The sequence below is a fragment of the Stenella coeruleoalba genome (genome assembly GCF_951394435.1).
Source record: "Stenella coeruleoalba genome assembly, chromosome: 11".
Classification (NCBI taxonomy): Eukaryota; Metazoa; Chordata; class Mammalia; order Artiodactyla; family Delphinidae; genus Stenella; species Stenella coeruleoalba.
Window position 1 is genome coordinate 74,708,147 of NC_137157.1, and position 24,240 is coordinate 74,732,386.

At 34.8% G+C, this 24,240-nt stretch overlaps 1 protein-coding gene across 1 annotated transcript in view; it reads left to right on the forward strand.

The window, feature by feature from the left end:
- The window catches only part of SYT10 (synaptotagmin 10), a 74,285-nt gene extending 52,145 nt beyond the window's left edge, over positions 1-22,140 (forward strand). The window contains exons 4-7 of the mRNA XM_079937913.1: positions 11,822-11,942; positions 16,572-16,743; positions 19,219-19,348; positions 22,002-22,140. Coding sequence (XP_079794039.1) covers positions 11,822-11,942; positions 16,572-16,743; positions 19,219-19,348; positions 22,002-22,073 — 495 coding nt within the window. The 3' untranslated portion in view covers positions 22,074-22,140. The remainder of the gene's footprint in view (positions 1-11,821; positions 11,943-16,571; positions 16,744-19,218; positions 19,349-22,001) is intronic.
- Positions 22,141-24,240: the final 2,100 nt, after the last annotated feature.

The window sequence follows — 24,240 nt, forward strand, 5'->3', positions numbered from 1 at the left end:
GTAATTCTACAGGTAGTGTTGAGTTAAAACTGTTCCTTTCTCTCTTGCATTTAACTAGTTCAATTTTTAACATTCTCTTACATAGTGAAAAGGATAAGCAGTTGATTTTTAAATGTGAATGTTCAAAATATTCTCCTCTTCCTCTATGATAGACTGCATTAAATAGCTTACTAAAATTCAGGTAACTGATTTTCTAATTTTTAACAAAATTTTGTAAGAAATATAGTACTTCATTCGCTAGCTTTGAAATCTAAAGCCATGAAAACAAATTTGAGTTTGTTCTTCTGGCTAGTAAAATGGGAAGCAGTATTTCCATTTGGGAAAGTCACAGAGGAAAGCAGAAAACCACAGGAACTCAAAGTGAGTGCCCTTTAGAATCATGGATTTGAGTTCCCTTTAGAATCCTGGATTTGCTACCATCAAGTCATATCACTTTGGGGAAATTGCTTAACATTTCTGAACTTGTTTCCACAACCAAAAAAAAGAGGCTTATAATAACATCAACCCCACAGGAATAATTTTGAAAATAAAATAAGATAATAAATATGCAGTTCCTGTAAAATTTAAAGTTGCTAATTTTCAGTTATCCCCAACATTCTGTAATCTTGCAAACAAAGAAAACAGCTATTTGTTATCCACTTGGTTACTAATATCCCAATTCCTTCCATGTTTTAAATGTCTTACCTTAATATTTAACTTTCTTAAATGTATTACCATCACAATTTTTTAAATGAATGAGATATTCTTTACTGTTATCCTCAATCTTAAATTGAATAAAACATGACAAGTTATAAAAGACTGTGCTATGGCATACACTGCATTAAGTCTTTCTATAAATTTAATTAGTTCACTAAACCAAGGATCTTACTGACTGAATACCAATTTTATTTATGTTTTTGGAGTACTTTTAAATTTTTATATATTCTATGCATAACTCCACGGTAAGTAAAGGGATCCTTTACAAGTGTAGGCACCTATGAAATAACAGTCTAGAGAAGAGCTTAGATAACCAGAAGCAGAAAATTATGTCCAAATGGGCTGTTATCATACCAAGTATACTGAAAATGTTTTCATTTATAATCTATTTATTTATAGAGAAACAAGTATGATATATTGCCCATCCAGTGAAAAATAATGACTAAGAGAACATTTTTGTAACACAGGCTGGTTACCTGCTATGCCTATTTGTAGACCAAGGATCTTAAATCTATCAATTCAACAAATTTCTATTTAGTTCTCCTATTTACCAAGCACTTTTCTGGATGTTTTAGGACATAAAATGTCCCCAATCTAAAAAGGCTTACTTTGTAGAAAAAGGAGACAGGTAATAATGAAAGAAATATTAATATGTCCAATGAATGGAAGTGCTATATGAAACATGAGCAGGGTAAAAGACAAGAAGTGGCAGTGAGGTGCGGCCACTCTTCATAGGAGGGTCAGATAAGGCTTCTCTGATGAGAGTGATAGATGAGGGTCAGATCATCTAGAGACTTCAAGTCATGGAAAGAACTTTGAGTTTTATTCTGAGTGACATGTGAGACCATTGATGGCTTTTGATTAGAGGTGAGCCATGGCTTCATTTATTATCAATAAGATCTCTGGCTACTATGTGGGGAATAGACTTTGTGGGGGAGGGGAGGAACCAAGTAAACCAATTTCTTATTCTTTAAAATTCATCCAGTTCAAGTATCTACATAGAGCAATACTGAGAGTAATTTCTTCAATTAGGAATTTTGTAATGATATTTAAAAGCATCAAACACTCTAAGGACTGCTGTACACAGTTTACTACACAAGTTTCTATGCCCCATCTATAAATGGTGATTAAGGTTTGAGAATAAGTCTCCAGTTCCTCTCAGCAAGAAACTTATGATATCTCTTAACCAAGTACAATGAGGAGTTCTTATCAAATGTGTATCCTCTTATTGTGTCCCAAGTTCTTCTTGTCCCAGTGTCTATATTAGGCTACCGCCTGTTTGCTTCAGGGTCCTTATTATGCAGGTGGTTAGGAGAATTGATTTGTTAAACCCAGGAAAGGTTGTTTTAAGGCCTCAGCTCTATCTCTTCAACCTGAGCACTTGATGACTCCTGGTACCTAAGTCTATGGCTGTGTTGGATAGGATAAGAGCTAAACCAGTGTGTCAGGTAGAGTTATTTCCTGCTTAGATTGAGGGCTGAAAAGAATTCTCCCACTGAGAAGAAACAATAGCACTATTAAATAGCATCCCCGGCAATAATAGCTCTTGGTTGTGACCATTAAGCACTTAATGCTCAGTAGGGTTCCTAATGGTCCCATCTCTAACACTGCCACACTCTCTGCCCATTCCTGCCCTGACATCAGCAATGTTTCACCTTATCTTTGTGCCATGGCCAAGCACAGTGCTTAATATTATATGCTTAATACAAAGTCATTCCTTCCTTCTTGCAGAAATACTAGCAGGTCCTGCTAAAGGACACCAGGTGAGCATTTTCTCTATTTTTAAGTGGAGATGATGGGAAAAATCCAGGAATGTAACTAGGTTTTGTGATAGGACCCTCCTCTGGCTGTTTCTTCCCCACATTCATTGAACATGATGAAATTTGGTTTAATCAGCATCACTGGGAGAAAGATAAAGGGCAGGGAGGAAGTGCTGTGTGAAAATTTTTGTTCTTTGGAGGAAAATGAGGGAAGTGGGCTAGAAACTGGAAAAGGATTATAATGTTAATTACATTCCCTAATTTTATTCTTTCAAAAAGCTTCTTCCTCCTTCTTGTTTGCTTCCCATAGTCACTAGACTGCTTGTGCTGGCTGAGTGGAAGAGATGGCCAGATGTACAAAGAAATGAAACAATTTGTCCACCTTAGGATACATTTAATTCTGAAATTCCAATGCACTATAAAATTATAGCAAACATAATACCAGATCACACTAGCATAGAGGGATCTACAAAGAAATAAGTTCAATAAAACTAGTAGATAAGTATCATGTAACTTCAGCCCCCCAAACCTTAGTGTACCTTTAAATGGCTCAAAAGTGTTTTGAGCCATATATGGACATGCCCTTGCACACTTCTAGGGGTTTCACTCACAAAGCCCTCAACATTCATGGACAGTGTCTTTGCTCAGTTGATCTCTGATTACTGAGTAGTCTTCAGTTCTTCAAACAGTAGATGTCCCTGCTGTCCCTGAGGTCATGACCTGGCCTGATATTTTTATGATTTATTCATTCAATATGCTTGTTTATTGAGCATCAACCTTATACCAGTCACTGACCCTAGAAAGTTTGTTATAAACAAGAAAAAATAGTATTTTTTGAACATCTACTATGTGTCAGTCTGCAAACTGGACCCATGGCATACATTATCTTTGTCTATTATCCCCTTTAAATCTAAATGCAACCTCTCCAGGTAATTATTATTAGCCATGAAAATGGATCTCATCCTGACTGCAGAGAAAATCTGGGTTGATCTGAGTAAGTATTCCTGAGAAGGGATCCTGAGCCAGTGATCTCTGTTTACCTTCTGGTCATGCTTAGATACTTCAAAGCCTCACCCCACAGCTTCTTTATATGCTGCTCCCTCTATTTTTAATTCCCTTTACCATTAGTCATTCCTCAAGATTCAGATTAAAAGTCACCCACCCCTGAAGTCCTCCTAGATCCTCATGGGAAGAATGAAGTATTTTTCATCTCTATTCTCATAATTAGAACCTAAGAATCCCTCTTAAAAATGCTTACAACACTGGTTTTAAAAAATGTACTTCAAAATCAAGCAGACAAATTCCAGTTTGTCCCCTAGTTAATTGTGTGGTGTTCTGAGAGGTTATGTGACTTGTCTAAAATCCCATGTAAGCCCTATGAGGAGGAAAATTTTGTCTTGATCATCAGTGTTCCCTCAATGCTAGAAGAGTGTGTGCCATTTTGGATGTTCTCAATAAACATAAGCATGCTAATAAATGAATGAATGTTTACAGATTGACGAGATATTTGATACAGCTGGAGTGCAGAGTTTGGGGGTTTGTTGTGTATAACAAGAAATTTGTAAAATGAAGGTAGAAAAAACTTAGGGACAAAATTGTTAGGGACCAAATGTGTCATATTGAGGAATATGGACTGTATTGTAGGTCCTGTGTGTCCAACACGTATCAGAGAGTCAAACACAATCCGATTGAAAATTTTAGCAGAGCCAGGGGACAATATAAATGATACTGCACATTCATTGTCCAGTATGGTCTTTTCTCACGAATGTCCAACAAATTCAACCCTATGCTCTCTGCCTTAAGGATTGGATCCTTCCTCATCTAAGCCACCTTGTCTGGAAATTTAATTGATAGCCATGTTTTATGACCACTTATTCTTGAACTTGAAATCAAGTTATTAGCACCAGTTGATCCTTTCTGGTCTTTCCAACGAGGCTTTGCCAGCTCTGTAGCACAAAAAGACTAAAAGGGCCTGTCCATACATTCCTGAACATATCTGAGCTATGTATACTATTTAGTCCTCATTTTACTGGTGTTTAAGACTACAAAGTTTTAGAGCTGGAAAATAAACTAGTTTATCTCTTTGAAAACCCTCATTTTATACCAAAGAAACTGAGGCCAAATGGGGTTAAATGGATTGATTGAGGTTAAGTTCCATGATTTTCTCAGGTGGATGAGAGGTGTGGGTCAGAGAGAAATAAGTATTTTACTGTAGTTTGAATTCAGAAGACCCACTTTGGGTCTTCATTTCACTGTAGCTTCATTTCATGAAGTAATTTAGTAACTTAATGAAGAAGCTCATTTTAGCCAATAACGTATCATTTAACGATGTGAGAAAAACTATCTGTTTTCTTACCAACAAGGAAGTGAGGAAGGCAGGCTGCATTTAGGGTGCTAGGTGGATGTGATGACTGCTGTCACCATGGCAACCAATTGTTCATTTAAAGATTTTTTAATAAGTCTTGGTGATTCTTCCTAATATATCTCCGAATTCAAACCTGTCTTCAGCCAACGCCTTCCTATGCCTGTTTATTTCAATGGTCCCTCTCTTCTGTCTTTTTCCATCCTAATCTAGCCTACTCAAAATAAAGAAACATTTTTTAAACTATCCTTTTCATTAGCATCATTATTATTTTGAGTGTCTGTTCATGCCAGGCACTTTAGATGCATGATACCTACCTTGCGAGGCAGATGTTATTATCCCCATTTTACTTGTGATCAAACTGAAGTTAAAGGAGGTCATGTATTTTTGCCATGTGCTTGGGAAGTAGTACATGGAAGATATAGGATTTCAACTCTGGCTTTTCTGACTCAGGAACCTATGCCCTTTCCATTCTGCCAAGCTCCCAGTCTTTCATGTTACCAAAATCTTTGGATCCCTGTTGCCCAGAGAAGTCACCAAGCCAACTGCATCTAGCCTTAAACCTCCCCCAACAGGTCACCAAAATCCATATTTCTCAACATAAATTGCCCATTCTTATTTCTGAGTATTAATCATAGTACACACATAGAGCTTCATTCCTCTTTTCCCTGTAAAATCCAATCTCTTTAATCCTTCAAAGCCCAATGTAATGATTATTTCCCTCCAGGAGTGCTTCCCTTGGTTATTATAATAACTAGTTTTTGAGCCTTTAAACTGTCTCCTCTCCATATCTTGAGCTCACTATTTGTTCAGTTAGTCCTGAAATAAGATATGTAATGCAACTATTTGCATATCAATTTATCTTTCCAATGATTTTCATTTTAATTTTGGAGAGACAGTACGTGTAAAAACTTTATAACTGTGAATATGTTTGTGAGGCTGACTGTAGCCAGTCATCAGAAAATGATCTTTATCTCCCCAGCTCTATGTCTGTGGAACCAGGTTGAAGAAATCAAATATATAGTGCCTGGCCTAACCTCAGTGTTAGCTTTTTTTCATGAGCCCTTTTTCCAAGTATGGATTCAGAAGATTGTCACTGTGAATGTTTCACCAATTACATTGGTGTGTATAAGAATGAAAAGTCATCCTACTTGAAAGAAATTTTATGAAACATGATATTCTAGACTTTATAGTAGGCTTTCAAATAATTATTTGCCCAAAGGCACAAAAGTTGTTCAAAGTTAATATGGGAATTTCATTTTTATATCGAATTACAGTAAATGAGATTACCCATATAATAATTTTCAGAAACTCAAAGCATTTCTCATTTTAAGCCAAAATTATCACTTCAAACATTTTAAGGGTTTTGGACAAAAATAACTCTAAAAAATAGTGTACACTTCTCTACCTTCTTAAACAAAACATATAGGATAATTTTCCCTAGCTTGATGACTCAGTCATCATTTTGAACATCAATTACTCTTCAAGTCTGTAATAAAATATCATTTTTAAGTTACTGAGGAGTTATTAGTGTTAGTTACCCTTGATACAAAATGATTCTAGATTGCTATCCTTTTTAGAATACAGTATTTGCTTCTTTTTTATACGCTTTGTGTCTTTGTAGCTATCATTTATCTCTGCCTTTGCTAGACCTAGTGCTGTTAGTTTCCCCATCTTTACATTTCACATGTGTGTTTTGAACTGCTATAGACTGATATACCAAGTAAACATTCTTCTTAGAATTTTGTATAAAATAGTAGTAAATGGGTGTTGAATAAGAGAAGATGTAGTCTCCTTATATAAGAGAATTTTATTGCATAAGTTTGTTATATTTATGCTGTATGTTCAGAGAACTTTCAATTTATTTCCTGGTTCTTTGCTGGGCATTAGAGGGTTCAGATTGTTCAAACTAAGACTTTCCTTATAAACTTCAGTGATCTGGGGCAGACAGAGGCAAATAAAACTCAACCTCATCCTTGGAGGTGGGCTATAAACACACAGACAGATTCAGTGGTGGGTACTGAAATCAGTGCACATTGTAGCTCAGAAAACTGTCACCAAAATCTGGAGTTCTGATGTTACTTTTGTGATAGGACCTTTTTAAAGGTCATACAGCCATTTACCTTCGTTAAATTCATTTCTCATAGTTATCTCTTATATTTCTTCCAGATTTAAAAAGTTGAAGAATATTGGTATTTATCCTAGAGAGTATTTTGCCCTTTTCCATATGTAGGCAGTTTTAGTTCTTTCACATTCATGCTTCCTGAAGGAAAAAAAAAATTATTCTAATGAAGATTCAAATTTTTGTGCAGTTATTATGCATGCATACTATACATTAATTTTCCCTACTCAGTTCATTCTAGTTTCCTTAAAACTCCTGACTGTATGGAATTTAAATATTTAAGTAGATTTCTTACTACTGCTGTAACAAAAAGCCAACTAGCTTGTCATACGAAGTTGCTCAGAGATGTCCTTTAATCATGCTCTTTGCTTTCAATTTATTTAGGCTAGTTCTTTGGTCACTCCCCAGTTTAACCTCTTTATATTTGCCAATACTCATTAATAGTCAAAATTATGTGGCAACTGAATTCATAGAAAGGATCTTTGAGAGATGAGACTAAAGATAGCAAACTTTCTTTGTTCCAGCCAGTAAACATGTGATACATCTAAAGAAACAGAAAAATTACTTCTACAGATGGTGTGATGTGTAAAAATAAAACCATATCAGTCAGACATGTGAAAATGTTGTATTTACTAATCCTTTTAGATGTCTCTGTTTGTGTACTTTTTTCTGCTTATATGTAGTTCATTTCCTATTGACTTCTAAGTATTTCATCTCTGAGATCATGTCTCCTATTTCTTTCCTAGCTTCTCCATCACCATCCCCACCATGTTTCTTGGTGGGACTGGTATCTTGTTCTACATTTATAAAGGGATCCCTTAAATTTTACCAGCTTTCAACAAAGTATGATTGATAGTTCCAGGGAGGTGAAATGTCCAGTAAGGGAAAGAAGGATGGCTACCAGATAGAGAACTTCAGTCCATTGACTGAGCCTAAAGAAACACTTGGAAAAAGAGAAAGAGAAATAAAGAATCAGATAAAACTAAAATTCAGACTTCTTTTCTTAGCTCTTTATAGCCTACTCTCTTCCTCCTCAACTGAGATCTTCAAGGGCAGAATCATGCCATTTCTATTTTGGTATCTATAGCACCTACCAGTGCACTTAACAAATAATACTCAGTATTTACTTGGTGATGAAAAGAATGAGTACTAGAAGGAGGTTGTACTCTTCCTGTTTTTTCTCAGGCCTCTTCTCCTTTTGGATCTTTCTCGCTATTTTGGATCTGCAGCAATCAAACAGCCCAGAGGAGACCCATTTGGATATACTTTTGTTTTAAAATAATTATTTTCTTACTATTTTTTTCTCAAAAAATAATGCTTTTTATTAGTTTTTCACTTGTCCAGTATTACTGAGCACCTGATATGTGTAAGGCCCTGCTCCATGTGATAGCAATGAACAAAACAGCATGCCTTATCATATGCCAGATACTATGTGCCTTGGACTTTATTTACATTATCTCAATTGAAAACCCCTGTGGAGACAGCATTTTCCTCAATCTGAAAATGAAGTTTCAGAGAGTCAAAGCTTAATTAAATTTCCTAGGATCTCACAGCCAAGAAGCAGAAAACAGGAATCAACTCAAGTTTAACTGACTCTAAAATTTATACTCTTAATTGCTGAGCTCTACTACTTCTAGACCATGAATAAAGAAATGGGAATTACATAAATCAGAAGCTAAACTGTAAGGATAAGTCCAATAAATGTTAATAGTTCTTCATGAAGAATTTAAAAAAAACAGTTTTATGGACCTGGATGCATAGAAACTTATTTCCCCCCATATTAAATCTACCACAGTTTGTCTTACCAGGAATATATATATATTTTTTTTTATCTGAAGGATGTCACTTTATTTTATTTATTTATTTTTTTAACATCTTTATTGGAGTATAATTGCTTTACAATGTTGTGTTAGTTTCTGCTGTATAACAAAGTGAATCAGCTATATGTATACATATATCCCCATATCTCCTCCCTCTTGTGTCTCCCTCCCACCCTCCCTATCCCACCCCTCTAGGTGGTCACAAAGCACTGAGCTGATCTCCCTGTGCTATGTGGCTGCTTCCCACTAGCTATCTATTTTACATTTGGTAGTGTATATATGTCCATGCCACTCTCTCACTTCGTTCCAGCTTACCCTTCCCCCTTCCTGTGTCCTCAAGTCCATTCTCTATGTCTGCATCTTTATTCCTGTCCTGCCCCTAGATTCTTCAGAAACATTTTTTTTAAGATTCCATATATATGTGTTAGCATATGGTATTTGTTTTTTTCTTTCTGACTTATTCACTCTGTTTGACAGACTTTAGGTCCATTCACCTCACTACAAATAACTCAGTTTTGTTTCTTCTTTTGGTTGAGTAATATTCCATTGTATATATGTGCCACATCTTCTTTATCCATTCATCTGTCAATGGACACTTAGGTTGCTTCCATGTCGTGGCTATTGTAAATAGAGCTGCAATGAACATTGTGGTACATGTGTCCTTTTGAATTATGGTTTTCTCAGGGTATATGCCCAGTAGTGCGATTGCTGGGTCGTATGGTAGTTCTATTTTTAGTTTTTTAAGGAACCTCCATACTGTTCTCCATAGTGGCTGTATCAATTTACATTCTCACCAACAGTGCGAGAGGGTACGCTTTTCTCCACACCCTCTCCAGCATTTATTGTTTCTAGATTTTTTGATAATGGCCATTCTGACTGGTGTGAGGTGATAACTCATTGTAGTTTTGATATGCATTTCTCTAATGATTAGTGATGTTGAGCATCCTTTCATGTGTTTGTTGGCAATCTGTATATCTTCTTTGGAGTAATGTCTGTTTAGGTCTTCTGCCCATTTTTGGATTGGGTTGCTTGTTTTTTTGATATTGAGCTGCATGAGCTGCTTGTATATTTGGGAGATTAATCCTTTGTCAGTTGCTTCATTTGCAAATATTTTCTCCCATTCTGAGGGTTGTCTTTTCATCTTCTTTATGTTTTCCTTTGCTGTGCAAAAGCTTTTAAGTTTCATTAAGTCCCATTTGTTTATTTTTGTTTTTATTTCCATTTCTCTAGGAGGTGGGTCAAAAAGGATCTTGCTGTGATTTATGTTATAGAGTGTTCTGCCTATGATTTCCTCTAAGTGTTTTATAGTGTCTGGCCTTACATTTAGGTCTTTAATCCATTTTGAGTTTATTTTTGTGTATAGTGTTAGGGACTGTTCTAGTTTCATTCTTCTACATGTATCTGTCCAGTTTTCGCAGCACCACTTATTGACGAGGCTGTCTTTTCTCCATTGTATATTCTTGCCTCCTTTATCAAAAATAAGGTGACCATATGTGCATGGGTTCATCTTGGGGCTTTCAATGCTGTTCATTGATCTATATTTCTGTTTTTGTGCTAGTACCATACTGTCTTGATTACTGTAGCTTTGTAGTATAGTCTGAAGTCCCAGAGCCCAGTTCCTCCAGCTCTTACCAGGAATAATTTGATTTAATTCCTTTAAACAGCTCTTTGAGAAGCATCCTAAATGTGCATTGTTCACACTCATTTTCATTTGTCCACCATCTATGCAGCCACTCACAGCAAATTTATCTATACTTGGGTACTGTGGACAGTTTTATTTTACAAATGAGACAAAGCAGGTCAGCTTTTATCCAGATTAATTAATAATCTTTTCATTTCTTCAAAAACTGCACTGAAGGCCAGCTATGTACCTTCATTAAGATGTGAAAATAAGATAAATAAGAGTCGTGCTCTCCTAGACCTTATATATTGGAATTGGGGAAACAAAAAATAAATGTAAAAGGTAATTTCTGTTGATGAGAAGTGCTATGAAAAAAATGTGAAGGATATGTGAATGATGTGGGTATAGGATAGGAAGAGGGAAGGCCTCACTGAAGAGATGCTGTTTGAGCTGAGTCCTACATGGTGAGGAGGAGTCAGCCATGTAAAGATATGAGAGACAAAAAGAAAATGCAAAGGTCAAAAGCAGGAACAAATGTCATTTGATTGAATAACAGAAAAAAATCTCTTGTGCCTGCATAAGAGTGAGCTGAGGGAGAGACAAGAGATTAATAGAGTGATAGGTGGGTCCAGATCACATGGGGCCTCCTTATATGTATGACTTTGTAATGCATTATCTAAACAAACACATATTTAATAATGGAAATAGACATTCTTAATAATTATATCAGGGCAGTAGGTATAAATCTGGAATTTCTTAGATTACCAGGATTTATAATTACCCCATTTATATGCCTAGGTAAAGAATTTGAATTTTATTCCAATATAGTTGTGAGCCTTTAGATGGTTTTAAGCAGGAAAGTGAAATAATGTGATTTGCATTTCATAAGTGATCACTTTGCTTTTGAGATCAGTTTTAGAGACTACTGAAGTAATCCTGGCAAGAAGTGATATTGGTTTCAATGATAGTAATAGAGCTGAAAAGAAAGTCAGTAATTTCATATATGTTTTGTAGATAATGTAGACAAGACATGCGTTCAATGTGTTAAGGGTGAGAGAAAAAGAAGAATGCAAGTGACTGCTAGGTTTTTGCCTACAGCCTTTGGGTGAATCATGATATCATTTCCTGATTTTGGAAAGATGACAGAGGAATTGGTTTCAGAAGATGATTGGGAATGAATAGAATCAGCAGTTTGATTTTGACTGTGTTAAGTTTGAGTTTCCTGTTAGAAATACAAGTGGATATATCAAATGAGCAACTGGGATATACTCTTTTTTCTTACTCTGTCTATTACAGCTTTTTTGCAATGCAATCTGTAGCCTCAATAAAACAATTTAAAATGGCATTCAAATATTCCACTAAAGCGATTTTTCACTCTATTATATTTTGTTTTCAATATCTGGTATTTGAAGTTGCTAACATTACCAATTGCCTTTCTAGGAAAGTATAGACCTGGGTGAAATCATGTTTTCCCTTTGTTATTTGCCAACTGCTGGACGTATGACATTGACAGTCATCAAGTGCAGAAATCTGAAAGCTATGGATATCACCGGCTCATCAGGTATGCACACAATTGGCTAGTGGGTTCATTCCCAAATAAAATATTCCACATAGACAAAGTTATATATGGCTCTTGAATTACTGAGTTCATTTGTCTGTTGTGGGACACTATAAAAGTAGAAAAAGAGATTACCAAATAAAGTGCTCCAAACACCTCTTTAGTTTACATTATCATTATGAAATTTTTAAAAAGTATTATCAAATAGATAGACTTTGAACTTGGGTTTTTATTTTTATTTCTTTCTCTACTGACTTAGTTCTTTCTCAAACATGCATTATTTACTATACACTTCCCTGCTTCCAACTAGTCAGTTGCTTATAAAGGAATATCCTTGGACTTTAAGCCATTCAATTTAAACTTGTGTTACTCTACAAGTAAGAGTCCTAGGAAGACGTATTTAGACTGAATTTATCTCCCTCACCTGATCTGCAAAGAAATAACAACATTCCAAGACCATCATTTGCATTTGCTCTCTTACCACCTTTCTAACTAAAAATCTGGACAACAACAGGGACTGAAAGAAATAATAAAGTAAATAAATACTCCTTAAAATTTCTTAAAGATATTCTTCAAGAAATTTCTCTTGTGCTAACTTTGTTAAAGAGGTAAAATCACATCATTCTCTTTAATCCCTTCATTTAGATCACCACAGTTCTGAAGGGTTATTTGTAAGTTAATAGGTGAACTCTGGCACAGCTCTGTGGAAGAAAAAATGATAAAGACAGAGTAGGGAGTTCAGTAGCATTTGTTGAATTAAACAAATAAGAAATAGTAATGGAGATATAGTAAAAGATGACATGGGGAGTAGAATCTATAACTTTTTGGTTCTTCAGAACAAAGAAATAAACTAAATTTGCATCACAAAAAGTATGAGGAAACTCTCAGTTCTAATGTAGAGAGAACGCCAGGATATACTAAGTGAATAAAAAATGAGGTACAAGAGGGCTTCCCTGGTGGTGCAGTGGTTGAGAGTCCGCCTGCCGATGCAGGGCACACGGGTTCGTGCCCCGGTCCGGGAAGATCCCACATGCCGCGGAGCGGCTGGGCCCGTGAGCTATGACCGCTGAGCCTGCGCGTCCAGAGCCTGTGCTCCGCAACAGGAGAGGCCACAACAGTGAAAGCCCCGTGTACCACAAAAAAAAAAAAAAAAAAAAAAGGTACAGCATAAATATGGATATCATGCTCCCTCCTATGTAAGAATGAGGAATCTTAGAATATATATCATGTTGCTAATATTTGCATGAAGAAATACTTGAGTGATACACAAAAACTGAGTGATGGAGAGGTATGGGGACAGATGGGAGGGAGACTTCTCACTGCACATCTTCCTCTATCTCATTTTTGAACTATGTCATGAATTTCCTATTCATTTGTTAAAATTTGCAATGCATAGTTGAAATATAAAGATAGAAAAAAAGCAAATAAATTCCACAATCATTTTGGTGAAAAGGTCATAGGTAAGTAAATGCTGACAAACTTAAACAGCACGCTGCAAATTATTGTTTATTTTACTCTTTCTACCATGTATCAAAAGAGAACCAAATTTCAAGACAAGCAAACAACATCAAAGTTGTAATTAAGTGCAAGACTACTTTTTATTTATATGAAGCTTCTCATCAGGGGAGTGCATGTTTTGAGAACATCACCTCATTAATTCTCACAACAGCCTTGTGAATCAACTAAGGAGCCAGTAAATTGTCCTTGTCACTAGTAGAGAAATGTCATCAGAGACATGATGGGGGTAGCAAACAATAAACTAGGACTCGTTCTCATTGTTAATGAGAGGCCTAGGCCTGGAAGCTCATACATAGAATTATATCACAAAAATAAGCTTCTTCCTTAGAAAATATTTCCTATTATTAAAACATTGAAAAGTAAATAGGAGTCTGTTTCTGCTTTATAAATAAGTTAATTTGTATCATTTTTTTTAGATTCCACGTATAAGCGATATCATGTGATACTTCTCTTTCTCTGTCTGATTTACTTCACTTCTTAGTATGATAATCTCTAGGTCAATCTATGTTGATGCAAATGACATTATTTCATTCTTTTTTTGAGTATTATTCCACTGTATATATGTACTACATCTTCTTTATCCATTCCTCTGTCGATGGACGTTTAGGTTGCTTCCATGTCTTGGCTATTGTAAATAGTGCTGTAATGAGCACTGGGGTGCATGTATACTTTTGGACCATGTTTTTCTTTGGATATATGCCCAGGAGTGGGATTGGAGGATCAGGTGATAGCTCTATTTTTAGTTTTTACGGAACCTCCATACTGTTCTCCATAGTGGCTGTACCAATTTACATTCCCACCAACAGTGTAGGAGGGTTCCCTTCTCTCCATACCCTCTCCAGCATTTATTGTTTGTGGACTTTTTGATGTTAGCCATTCTGATTGGTGTGAGGTGATATCTCATTGTAGTTTTGATTTGCATTTCTCTAATAATTAGTGATGTTGAACATCTTTTCATGTGCCTTTTGTCCATCTGTATGTCTTCTTTGGAGAAAAGTCTATTTAGCTCTTCTGCCCATTTTTTGATCAGGCAGTTTGTTTTGATGATATTAAGCTTCACAAGCTATTTGTAAATTTTGGAGACTAATCCCTTGTCGGTCACATCATTTGCATATATTTTCTCCCATTCTGTGGGTTGTATTTTCATTTTCATTTTATTTATCATTTCCTTTGCTATGCAAAATCTTTTGAATTTAATTAGGTCCCATTTGTTTATTTTTGTTTTTATTTCCATTACTCTGGGAGATGCATCAAAAATGATATTGCTGTGATATGTCAGAGAGCCTATGTTTTCCTCTAAGAGTTTTATAGTTTCCAGTCTCACATTTAGGTCTTTAATCGATTTTGAATTTATTTCTGTGTACGGTGCTAAAGAATGTTCTAATTTCATTTTTTCACATGTAGCTATCCAATTTTCCCAGCACCATTTATTGAAGATACTGTCTTTCCTCCATTGTATAGTCTTGCCTCTTTTGTCGTAGATCACTTGACCATAGGTGCATGGGTTTATTTCTGGGCTTTCTATCCTGTTCCATTGATCTATATTTCTATTTAAACAGACTCACAGACTTAGAGAATGAACTTATGGTTACCAGAGGGGAAGGGTTGGGGGGACAGATAGTTAGGGATTTGGGGGTTGACATGTACACACTGCTATATTTAAAATGGATAACCAACAAGGACCTACTGTATAGCACAGAGAACTCTGCTCAATATTATGGGACACCTAAATGGGAAAAGAATTTGTAAAAGAGTAGATACAGGTATACGTATAACTGAATCACTTTGCTGTACACCTGAAACTAACACAACATTGTTAATCAACTGTACTCCAATATAAAATTAAAAGTTAAAATAAATAAATAAATAGGAAACAGCCATTGAACATTTCCCTTTTACCTTGTTTTCCTCTATATACCCTATTTCCAGCCATAAAATGTGTTTTTTCTCCTTGATACAAATGCTTATGAAATATACAGAGACATTTTTCTAGAGCCTAAAAATCACCATTTCATTCATTTGCTCAAATAAATTAATGTTGCCATGTTTTTGGCTTATTCTAATGAAATAAGTTTTGTTACTTTGTTACATTGATGGAAAGAGAGAAAAGATGGTTGTGGTGCTACAGTTGGAGGGTAACTATAATGAAAAAAAAATGAAGGTAGAGCAGACACTGATTGTTTTGACCACCTAGCATACTCACCCCAATGCCAATACCCTCTCCCAAAACCATGCCTCCTTTTTATAAAAAGATACAAAAAGTAAGACTTTTTAAAGAAACTTTTGATAAATATTGTATAATTTTCTATAATACTGTAACAGTTTTTCTACTTAAGGTGGCAGGGGTAAGAAAGTAGAGATCAGTCAGCTAGGGCAGAACTTGTTAACAATTATTTGACCTCTTTGGCCCATAAAAATATAGCCTGACTAAAATTTTATCTTTCCAGTTGACATTATACAGACAATTCATATGAGGAAACTTCCCTGAGAACATCTGTAAACCAAATATCACCTTTTCATTGTATACTGTTGAGCATTTAATAAATGATTTGTAGTGATCATTTCTTCAATCCAAACTCTTTATCAAGCACTATGACTAAAAAGGTACTAAGATTAGTACTTTTTCCAACAATTCAAGACAATTCCCACATAGTTTTTGCTAATTTCAATTCACTGTGATTATATATACTTATCTAGATACAATGTTGCTCTTTCATAAATTTTAGCCTTCTTATTCTAAATCATTTTGAAGGAAATTAAATTTAATACAATTATTTTTACTTGTTAGGATTACATTCCCTAGAAATCACTTGGGACAAAACATGTCCTCAAATAGCTGTGATTAAAAGACACATTATAGTTTAGACTGGCTCTTGATAAACTAGTGAGTTTTCTCTGTTGTATTAAACACAGTGATCAAGTTAATTCTTTTCTAGTCCATTCAGTAAGAAGTCCTAGAGAGTCTATTACCCCCAATTATGCCATTTGAATTTAAAACCGGTAACACTAAAGGGCTTAATATACTACTTTTCTTATTTAGTAACAATTAACCACAGTTTTATTTATGCTTTGTACTATTACTTTCATTTTAATAAAATTGCCTTCCCGTGATAGATCCTTATGTCAAAGTGTCTCTGATGTGTGAGGGTCGAAGATTAAAAAAGAGGAAAACGACTACAAAGAAAAACACTCTAAACCCTGTGTACAATGAGGCCATTATTTTTGATATCCCTCCGGAGAATGTGGACCAGGTCAGCCTCTCCATTGCAGTCATGGATTATGACAGGTACGTTCATCCCTCTACTCACTGAATAACAGCTACATTTAGTCATATGCAGACCAAATTCAGCTTTTCAGGTTATTTACTGCTACAAGAGTTTTAATTTAAACTGGAATGGATAAAAATTATTCATTCAAAATTAATTTTATTCTATGTTATTATTTATCCTTTATCTTTTCCAAAAGACATCATTCTTAAGTTGAAGGACAGGATACCTGCAGATGGTGAAAGAATGGGGTACATTATAGGAAGCACTTTTGTGAAGTCTTTTTACAGTAACAACATAAATTACAATCAATGTATTTTGCTTTCCCAGCTGGGCTGGAATATGAATATCATGATACTGAGCTCTATCATTAACTAGCACTGTGAAAGGGCAAGTTATCTCTTAGAAATTCACTTTTCCATTTGTAAAACATCAGTGTAATGTGCAGCTGTGAGCAGTGAGTATTAACAGTGGAAGGTGAATAGTGTCCATAGCGTTATGCCTTGAGGCTTTCACACCAGTCTTAAATCATTGCTTTGTGGATAGTTCTTCCAGTTCACACACTTTGATTACTTCTCCTTTCACAAAATAAATGGCAAACTCCCGAGTGAAGCTCTGAAGCTTCTTCCTGCTGCAGCACCCACTCCTTCCTTTTCTGAAATGTTGCCCTGTATCAACATTTCAGATACAGGTATCTCGTGTATGCGAGATATCTCGTTTGCACGAGATACCTGTGTATCTCATGTCACCCATGCTTTACAGCCCTGCTCAAGGCACCACTTCTGTGTCTCTCTTGGCTAACCAATCTCTTCTCCCTCTGAACTTTTGTCCCACTAAAGGTTTATATGTCTTATTTGATCCTTGCTATATACTTATTTTTATTGTTTTGCTTTTTATATTTATAAGACTTTCAGAAAGGAATCCTGTATGTTTAACCTACAAAATTATCAGCACATAGGCAATGTCTTATTTTGTTCTAATGATAACACAAGTGGGACAGAGTACACATACACAAATATTCAAAGAGTGTCTATTTTATATCATTATGCAAATGGCAGTAACCAAGACCCTATAACATAGAGACATTAAAAATGGTATCCTCTGGATGAGAGCTAGAAAAATGAAGCGCTGAAAAATACAATGATTTATACCATCTATTTGAAATTAGTTTATATCACAGTTTATAAAACAAGTTGACACAATTTAAAGAGAGAGAGAGAGAAATCTTGAATTAGTTAAAATGGCAAACTTTAAAAATGTTGTAATGTTTTCATCAGAAGCCCTTATTCTGCTTTACCAAAAAATTACTCCTATTGATTTCTCACAGCATAGATTGCAGATAAATACAACTGAGGATTCGTCACCCAAATAATTTTAGGGAAATGGACCCTGACAATATATAAAATAGAAAGATTAAAAGTTATTTCTAAAATATGCTTTTTTGGGAAACTTCATATTAAAAGAAAAGATACTAAGCCTACATATCTATTAATACATCAGTGACAGGAAGAAAGTAATGTAATGTCCTAAAATCATCTCAAAACTTTCCTTATAGATAGATGTATGTCAAAATAATCCTCAAGAAAATGCCTTTAAATTCCATTCCATTCTTGAAAAGCAGCTTACCATATGTATGCTTGAGTCAACTGTCTTGATTCAAGTCCTGCCTCTGTCTCTTACTAAGTGTACAAAGGCAGGCAGGTCCCTTAACTTCTGGGTGTTTAATTTCTTTGTCTATAAAATGAGATGATGATAATGATATTCATGGTCATGGTGTGAGGATTAAGTGAGTCAGTACATTTAAATTACTTAGAACAGTGTCTGGCATATAACAAGCTCTTTAAAAATATTAATATCATTATTATTTTGATTTGTTGCTATGAAAACAAGGTATGAATAGAAAATAAGAATGTTGTTCAGTATGCTCTGGTACTATGCAATAATAAGTCAAATGCCATGGTTCAAAATGTAGCCCTGCCCTGTTTAATTGTAATACAAGCAGTAATGTTCACTGACATATCATTTAGAATCAATTAATTATGGTCATTTATACAAGAAAGTGGGTATTGAGCTCTTGGTAAGAAATGTAGGCATCATTATAAAACATTAAACCTTTTGGAAAGAAGGCAATTAGAATTACATCACTTAAAGTTAATGGGTCTGCTACCAAGAAAGAAACTCATCATGTAGGTAAGGACCAGCTGGCATTTCTCATTCACACTATTCTTATTATTGTGAAATGTTCTCAATTTACAGAGCACTAAAATGGTTTGTGTGTGATCCTTTTACAGATTCATTTTTGAATGCTGATCCTGTTTAGTAAATTTTAGCCTACTTAAGACTTTTCATTTGATCTGAAGTAGTTTAATATGTAAAATTATCTAGAACTTACCACAAAATCTACTCTTTTAATCATAAGTTTAAAATTCGGTTTAAGGTGTGTGAAACTTATCTTTGAATGTTGGAATGAAAGCAAAATATTCTCCAAATCATAGGGTAGGACACAATGAAGTCATAGGAGTATGTAGAACAGGACTGGACGCTGAGGGTCTTGGGCGAGACCACTGGAATGAAATGCTGGCCTATCACCGAAAACCAATAACACATTGGCACCCCTTGCTGGAGGTAAGCTCTGGGACTCTCTCACATCTACTCTCTTCTTTATCTCTTGCTTAAATATTATTTATCTGCTAACACTTCACTAATGTTTTATATATTCACCTATTTTTTAAAATAGATATTGTTCTTGCTTTTGTCCCACAGACTCTATCATCCAGTATGAAAAGTTCTGTGTGCCTTGTTGGTTTTTAAAAACCACTAAACTTTCTGAGTTTGATATTCCTTTACAGTGAGCCCATAAAAACTGCAAGCCTATTATTTTCTTTGCATTGTCTGAAAACTTATATCAGTGAGTGGTGGAACAATCAAGTAAATTCATTACTAACTGGAAACTGAATTTTCCTGCTTCTCTTTTGTGAAAACAGCTACCTCACCTAAACTTCTCCAGAATCCCTAAATAGGGGTACTATCACCTAATACAGCTCATCTATGTAAGGGGACAGATATACATCCACTGACTCTGGTCAGGAAGTAAAAAGGCTCACAGATTTTTAAAAATATTTTTTGTCTGAGTTGAAAACCTGGCTCTGCTGTGTGACTACATATTACACTCTGTAATAGCAGTAAACTCATAGAGTAAAACTAAATAAAATGCTGAATGTTAAGTGCTTAGTACAGAGTATGGCACAGTGTTTGCTCTAATTATAACTAATATTAATAGTTATATTAACCAGAAGAAGTATCAATACCAGTTTCTATCAGGATTTTTAGCCATGAAGGCAGTTGTCAGAGACTATGGGAGTCTCTTGAAGAGTGTCAAAATAAATAAATAGAGAAGAGTCTCAAAATAAATCATTTATATGACCTGATTAACTGAGAGGTAATGCAGGTTGATAAAAGGTTGTATGGTAGAGGGTGGAATTCATGCAATTTAATAAAAAGTTATGATAGCCACATAGTAAGTGAAGGATACATTGCCATCTCTCCCATGGATAAGATTCTGCTTCTTGTTCTGTCACTAAGTACAGGGTTGAATAGGAGAGACAGAGCAGTGTAATTAAATGTCAGTGAGCCCTGGTTCTAAGCTCAGCTTAGTCACAAAAATGTGAACTTGGCTGTGTTACTCAATACTCTATAGGGAAAATTCGATGAACACTGTATAAACAGCACATGCTCAGACAACAGAGGTGAACTGTCACCATAGATAAGATATCTGCTTTATTATATTAATGTTCCAAATCTTTACCTCACTTCATCATTTAATGTAAATCATAAAAGACAGACAGACATGCAAATGCACATTCACACAGCACTTTCCCCTAAGTAATAGCTCAACGAGTCCTGAGAAGGTTGTTTCATTTCAACAATGTGTATTGTCTAAAGTATAGTCTACTGCTTTACTATCCATTTCCTGATTCTCATCTTTGTTTTCATGTAAAGTTTGAAAAGTGAATATTAAATCTAAGAATCTAGACATGAGAGTAAATTTTTCTGGGCAGAGAACCACACTGAAGGGAGACATGGATTCTAACCCTTGCTCCTCTGGCTGTCTAATCCTAGGCAGACCACCTACTCTGTCTGCAGCTACATTCTCCCATATTTAATGAAAATAGAAAGGCCCACCCCTACAGAGTTCATAGGAATGATGTAGGGAGAAGTGAGATAATGTGGCCAACAACTTTTAACTAATGAAAGGACAGATGTTGTATGACCCAAGGCATATTATACTTATGACTGTTTAATAAGAAGTTATACATTTATATGATGAAGAGGAGCTATGAAATAGGCATGTGTTTGTGTCTGAGAACTTGTGAATATTTTTCAGTCATCGTAGAATATATAGGAAGAATAAGCTACAATATGGGCCTCAGAAGAATATCCCAGATATATTTCTCTAGCAGCTGACTATCAGAGGACAAGTGGGCCAAAAAGATTATGTAAATATACTTTCTCTAGCAAATAGCTTCTTTTTTTCCAACTCCTGTACCTACATTCACTGATCAAACAGAACATAGGGACTGGAGACCTAACAACTGGCTGGATTTTGAATTGTGGGAAAGTGTACATGTGGTACATGTGTAATTATGTTTTGTTGCCACAGCAGGGATTAAAATGAGAAGGGAACAATTATTCAAGAGCTGAGTAAGTTGGTAAGAGGAGACTAAAGCATCACTTGGAAAATCTGGCTACTTGTACCTAGATACAAAAGTTTATTCTATTGTAATTAAACTTTTAAAATACACATAATATTTAAAGACCATGAGAAATTATTCTTTATCACTCGTGGCTCCCATTTTCCCAGTCCCTCTCATCTCATTAATTGCTCCTATTAAAAATCACCTCCTGCCTTAGAGCAAGTGGAATGCAGTCTCTTGTGTCTTGAACCTTCTTGTTCTTACCCAGCAATTGCCCCCGACTGTAGTAAACCATTAGTTATTTTACAATAAGAACTAAAAGCCTGTGATAGAATGCGAAATGAATCTGCAGTTGCTCTGCATGCCATCTATGTACCATGCGCTACCTACATCTCTGTTAGATGTTTGTGTCCCCTCATGATACCTGAGAAGGTGAGTTTTGAAAGGCATGGGTAGTTATGTATGTCTTCTCTTCAGAGGCTTGCATTATCAGGGGTGAATATTCACTATTAAAAGGTAACAACAATTACCCACTTTATTATTTTTTACACTAGATCATATATTATGAAATTATTATCTTTCAGTTACCTGGCCGGGCAACCAGTTTTGATAGTCAAGGATCCTGTCCATCTCCCAAACCACCTTCCACACCATAATGCTTTCAAAATAAGACCATTATAATAAGGACCCAGGACCGTGTACTCATCAGATCAAAAAAAAAAAGTGGAAGATTTGATCTCATTTAAAATATATCCTGATAATGAACAAATGATGTGCAATTTTTATTTACCTTTTTTGTCTGTTTATTAACTTTGGACATCTTGATGTATTTTACTTGAATACAAATGGTCCTTACATAAGGCTTTTTATTCTTTGTGTCATATGCCAATTAGCACAAAGAATGTTTTCACTGAGTTGTGAATTATTTGCATAAGCAAAGAATACATTTTTTGAAAATAATCCATACTTATCTAAAATTAAATAGTTAATGCTGCTATTGTATAAAGAAGCACATGTCACATATGTATGGTTTTGACTTTATTAAAACTATGTTCATTTCTAGCTGTGCACATGTTTCTATATACACTTTAAGGGAAATTCTGAACTTTACTCACAGCATTAAATCCTTGAATAATCAAATTAATATTACTTATCTGATAATATATTCTTTCATTCTCAACAAAATCTTTTCTTGGTGAAGTTTGGCTCTGCTAAACTCAAAACTTTTTCTTTCAAGCTTGTTCTTTAATATATAGAGAAACAAAACTATAATTTGAAGAACCTCTTTGAGTATAAACTAAGAAGTAATATTTAGTAGCTGGAAAATGGAGATTGAGCTATTTGGGCTACTATTTTCTATTGTCTTAAAGTTACATTAGTTCAAACATCTGTAGCACTATTTAACTCATATTTTAAAAATTCTATTACTCTTAATCTCAAATGTAGCATTAGTATTCCTAAGTGAATAGAATCAGAACTCATGAGTCTTCATAAGGTTCTCAAGTACTGTGACATGTTTATTTTGTGACATAAAGCTATCACATAGATCCTGTATTTCTGATAGGCATACTGACACCAAAGGTACAATAAATGTCTGTGCTCATTGTCGTTTGGATTGTACAGAGTAATGGGGACTTTTAAACTCAAACAGAAGTAATTTTTAGAAGTGGGTATTTTCTTAAAGAAAAAAATGACATTTTTCAGCAAATTATAAAACTATACCATAAATAATACAACTTGAACATTTAATATAAATAAATAATTCTTAAGGCCCAGACCCACAGTCTTTTGTGAAAGGCATTTGCCTTCATAAGGATCAAGGATCAGGTCACTAGTCGTAAAAACTATGCAAATGTTTTTACATGACAGAACTTTCCTTTAAATCATGTCAACTTTTTATTGTCTTGTTTCTGGGCCCTATTGGAATATATCTATATTGAATGACCCCCAACCTTACTTTTGAGATGTGTACCATGGATAGTGCATATTTCAAGCTCATTCCAAGAGAGAAGGTTAAACCCCACCCCCCAAAAAAAAACTAAAAAGCAAGAAAATCTGCAGGTAGGCTATAAAAACGTATTCATCAGAATGAGAAAATTTTATCAGTAATTACAAAGTTTTGATTTTAGTAAAATCCTTTATTTTTAAATATTAAAAAATACAAAGTTTCAAAAATCTTGAAATTTTGTATGTTGGCATCTCTCATATGATGGTATTACTATTAATTAAGATGTAACTATTTTACACATTAATATTTTAAAGTCAAACGCAGTTCCCTAAAATTTTTCAAAAATGCTTGTGCCATCTTAATGAAAACAAGTATTCCTGGTTAACATTTTCTAATTTAAAATAACTAAAGAAACCTGTTGGACATACCTGGTTACCTTATCAAGCCTAAAAGAACCACTTGCTATAGACAGAATGAGGATGACACTTCCATTTTGTAAGTCTTTGTTTTACTGGAAAATAAAATTGTCAAATGGGAAGATTCAATGAAATAACATATTTGGAGACAATTGTTTATAGGTATTGCTGCAACTTACAATTAATTAGCAACTCTATTTCCTTAGTATAATAATTATTTTTACCTGAAAATATATTTTAAGGGCTTTATATTCATGCTTTTCTTTGCCTCCTATGGAGATAAAGTCAATGTTTATGATGAAAAATGCAAACAATCAGCCAAAAAGGAGACGTTAATATGGCTATTGTAGATTAAATGTTTAAGGTAATTTTTTTTAATGTTTCCTAGGGATTAGAATAAACTCACCATGACTGAGCATTTGTTAATCTTTGAGAGATTAAGGAGAGAAAATTAGTAAC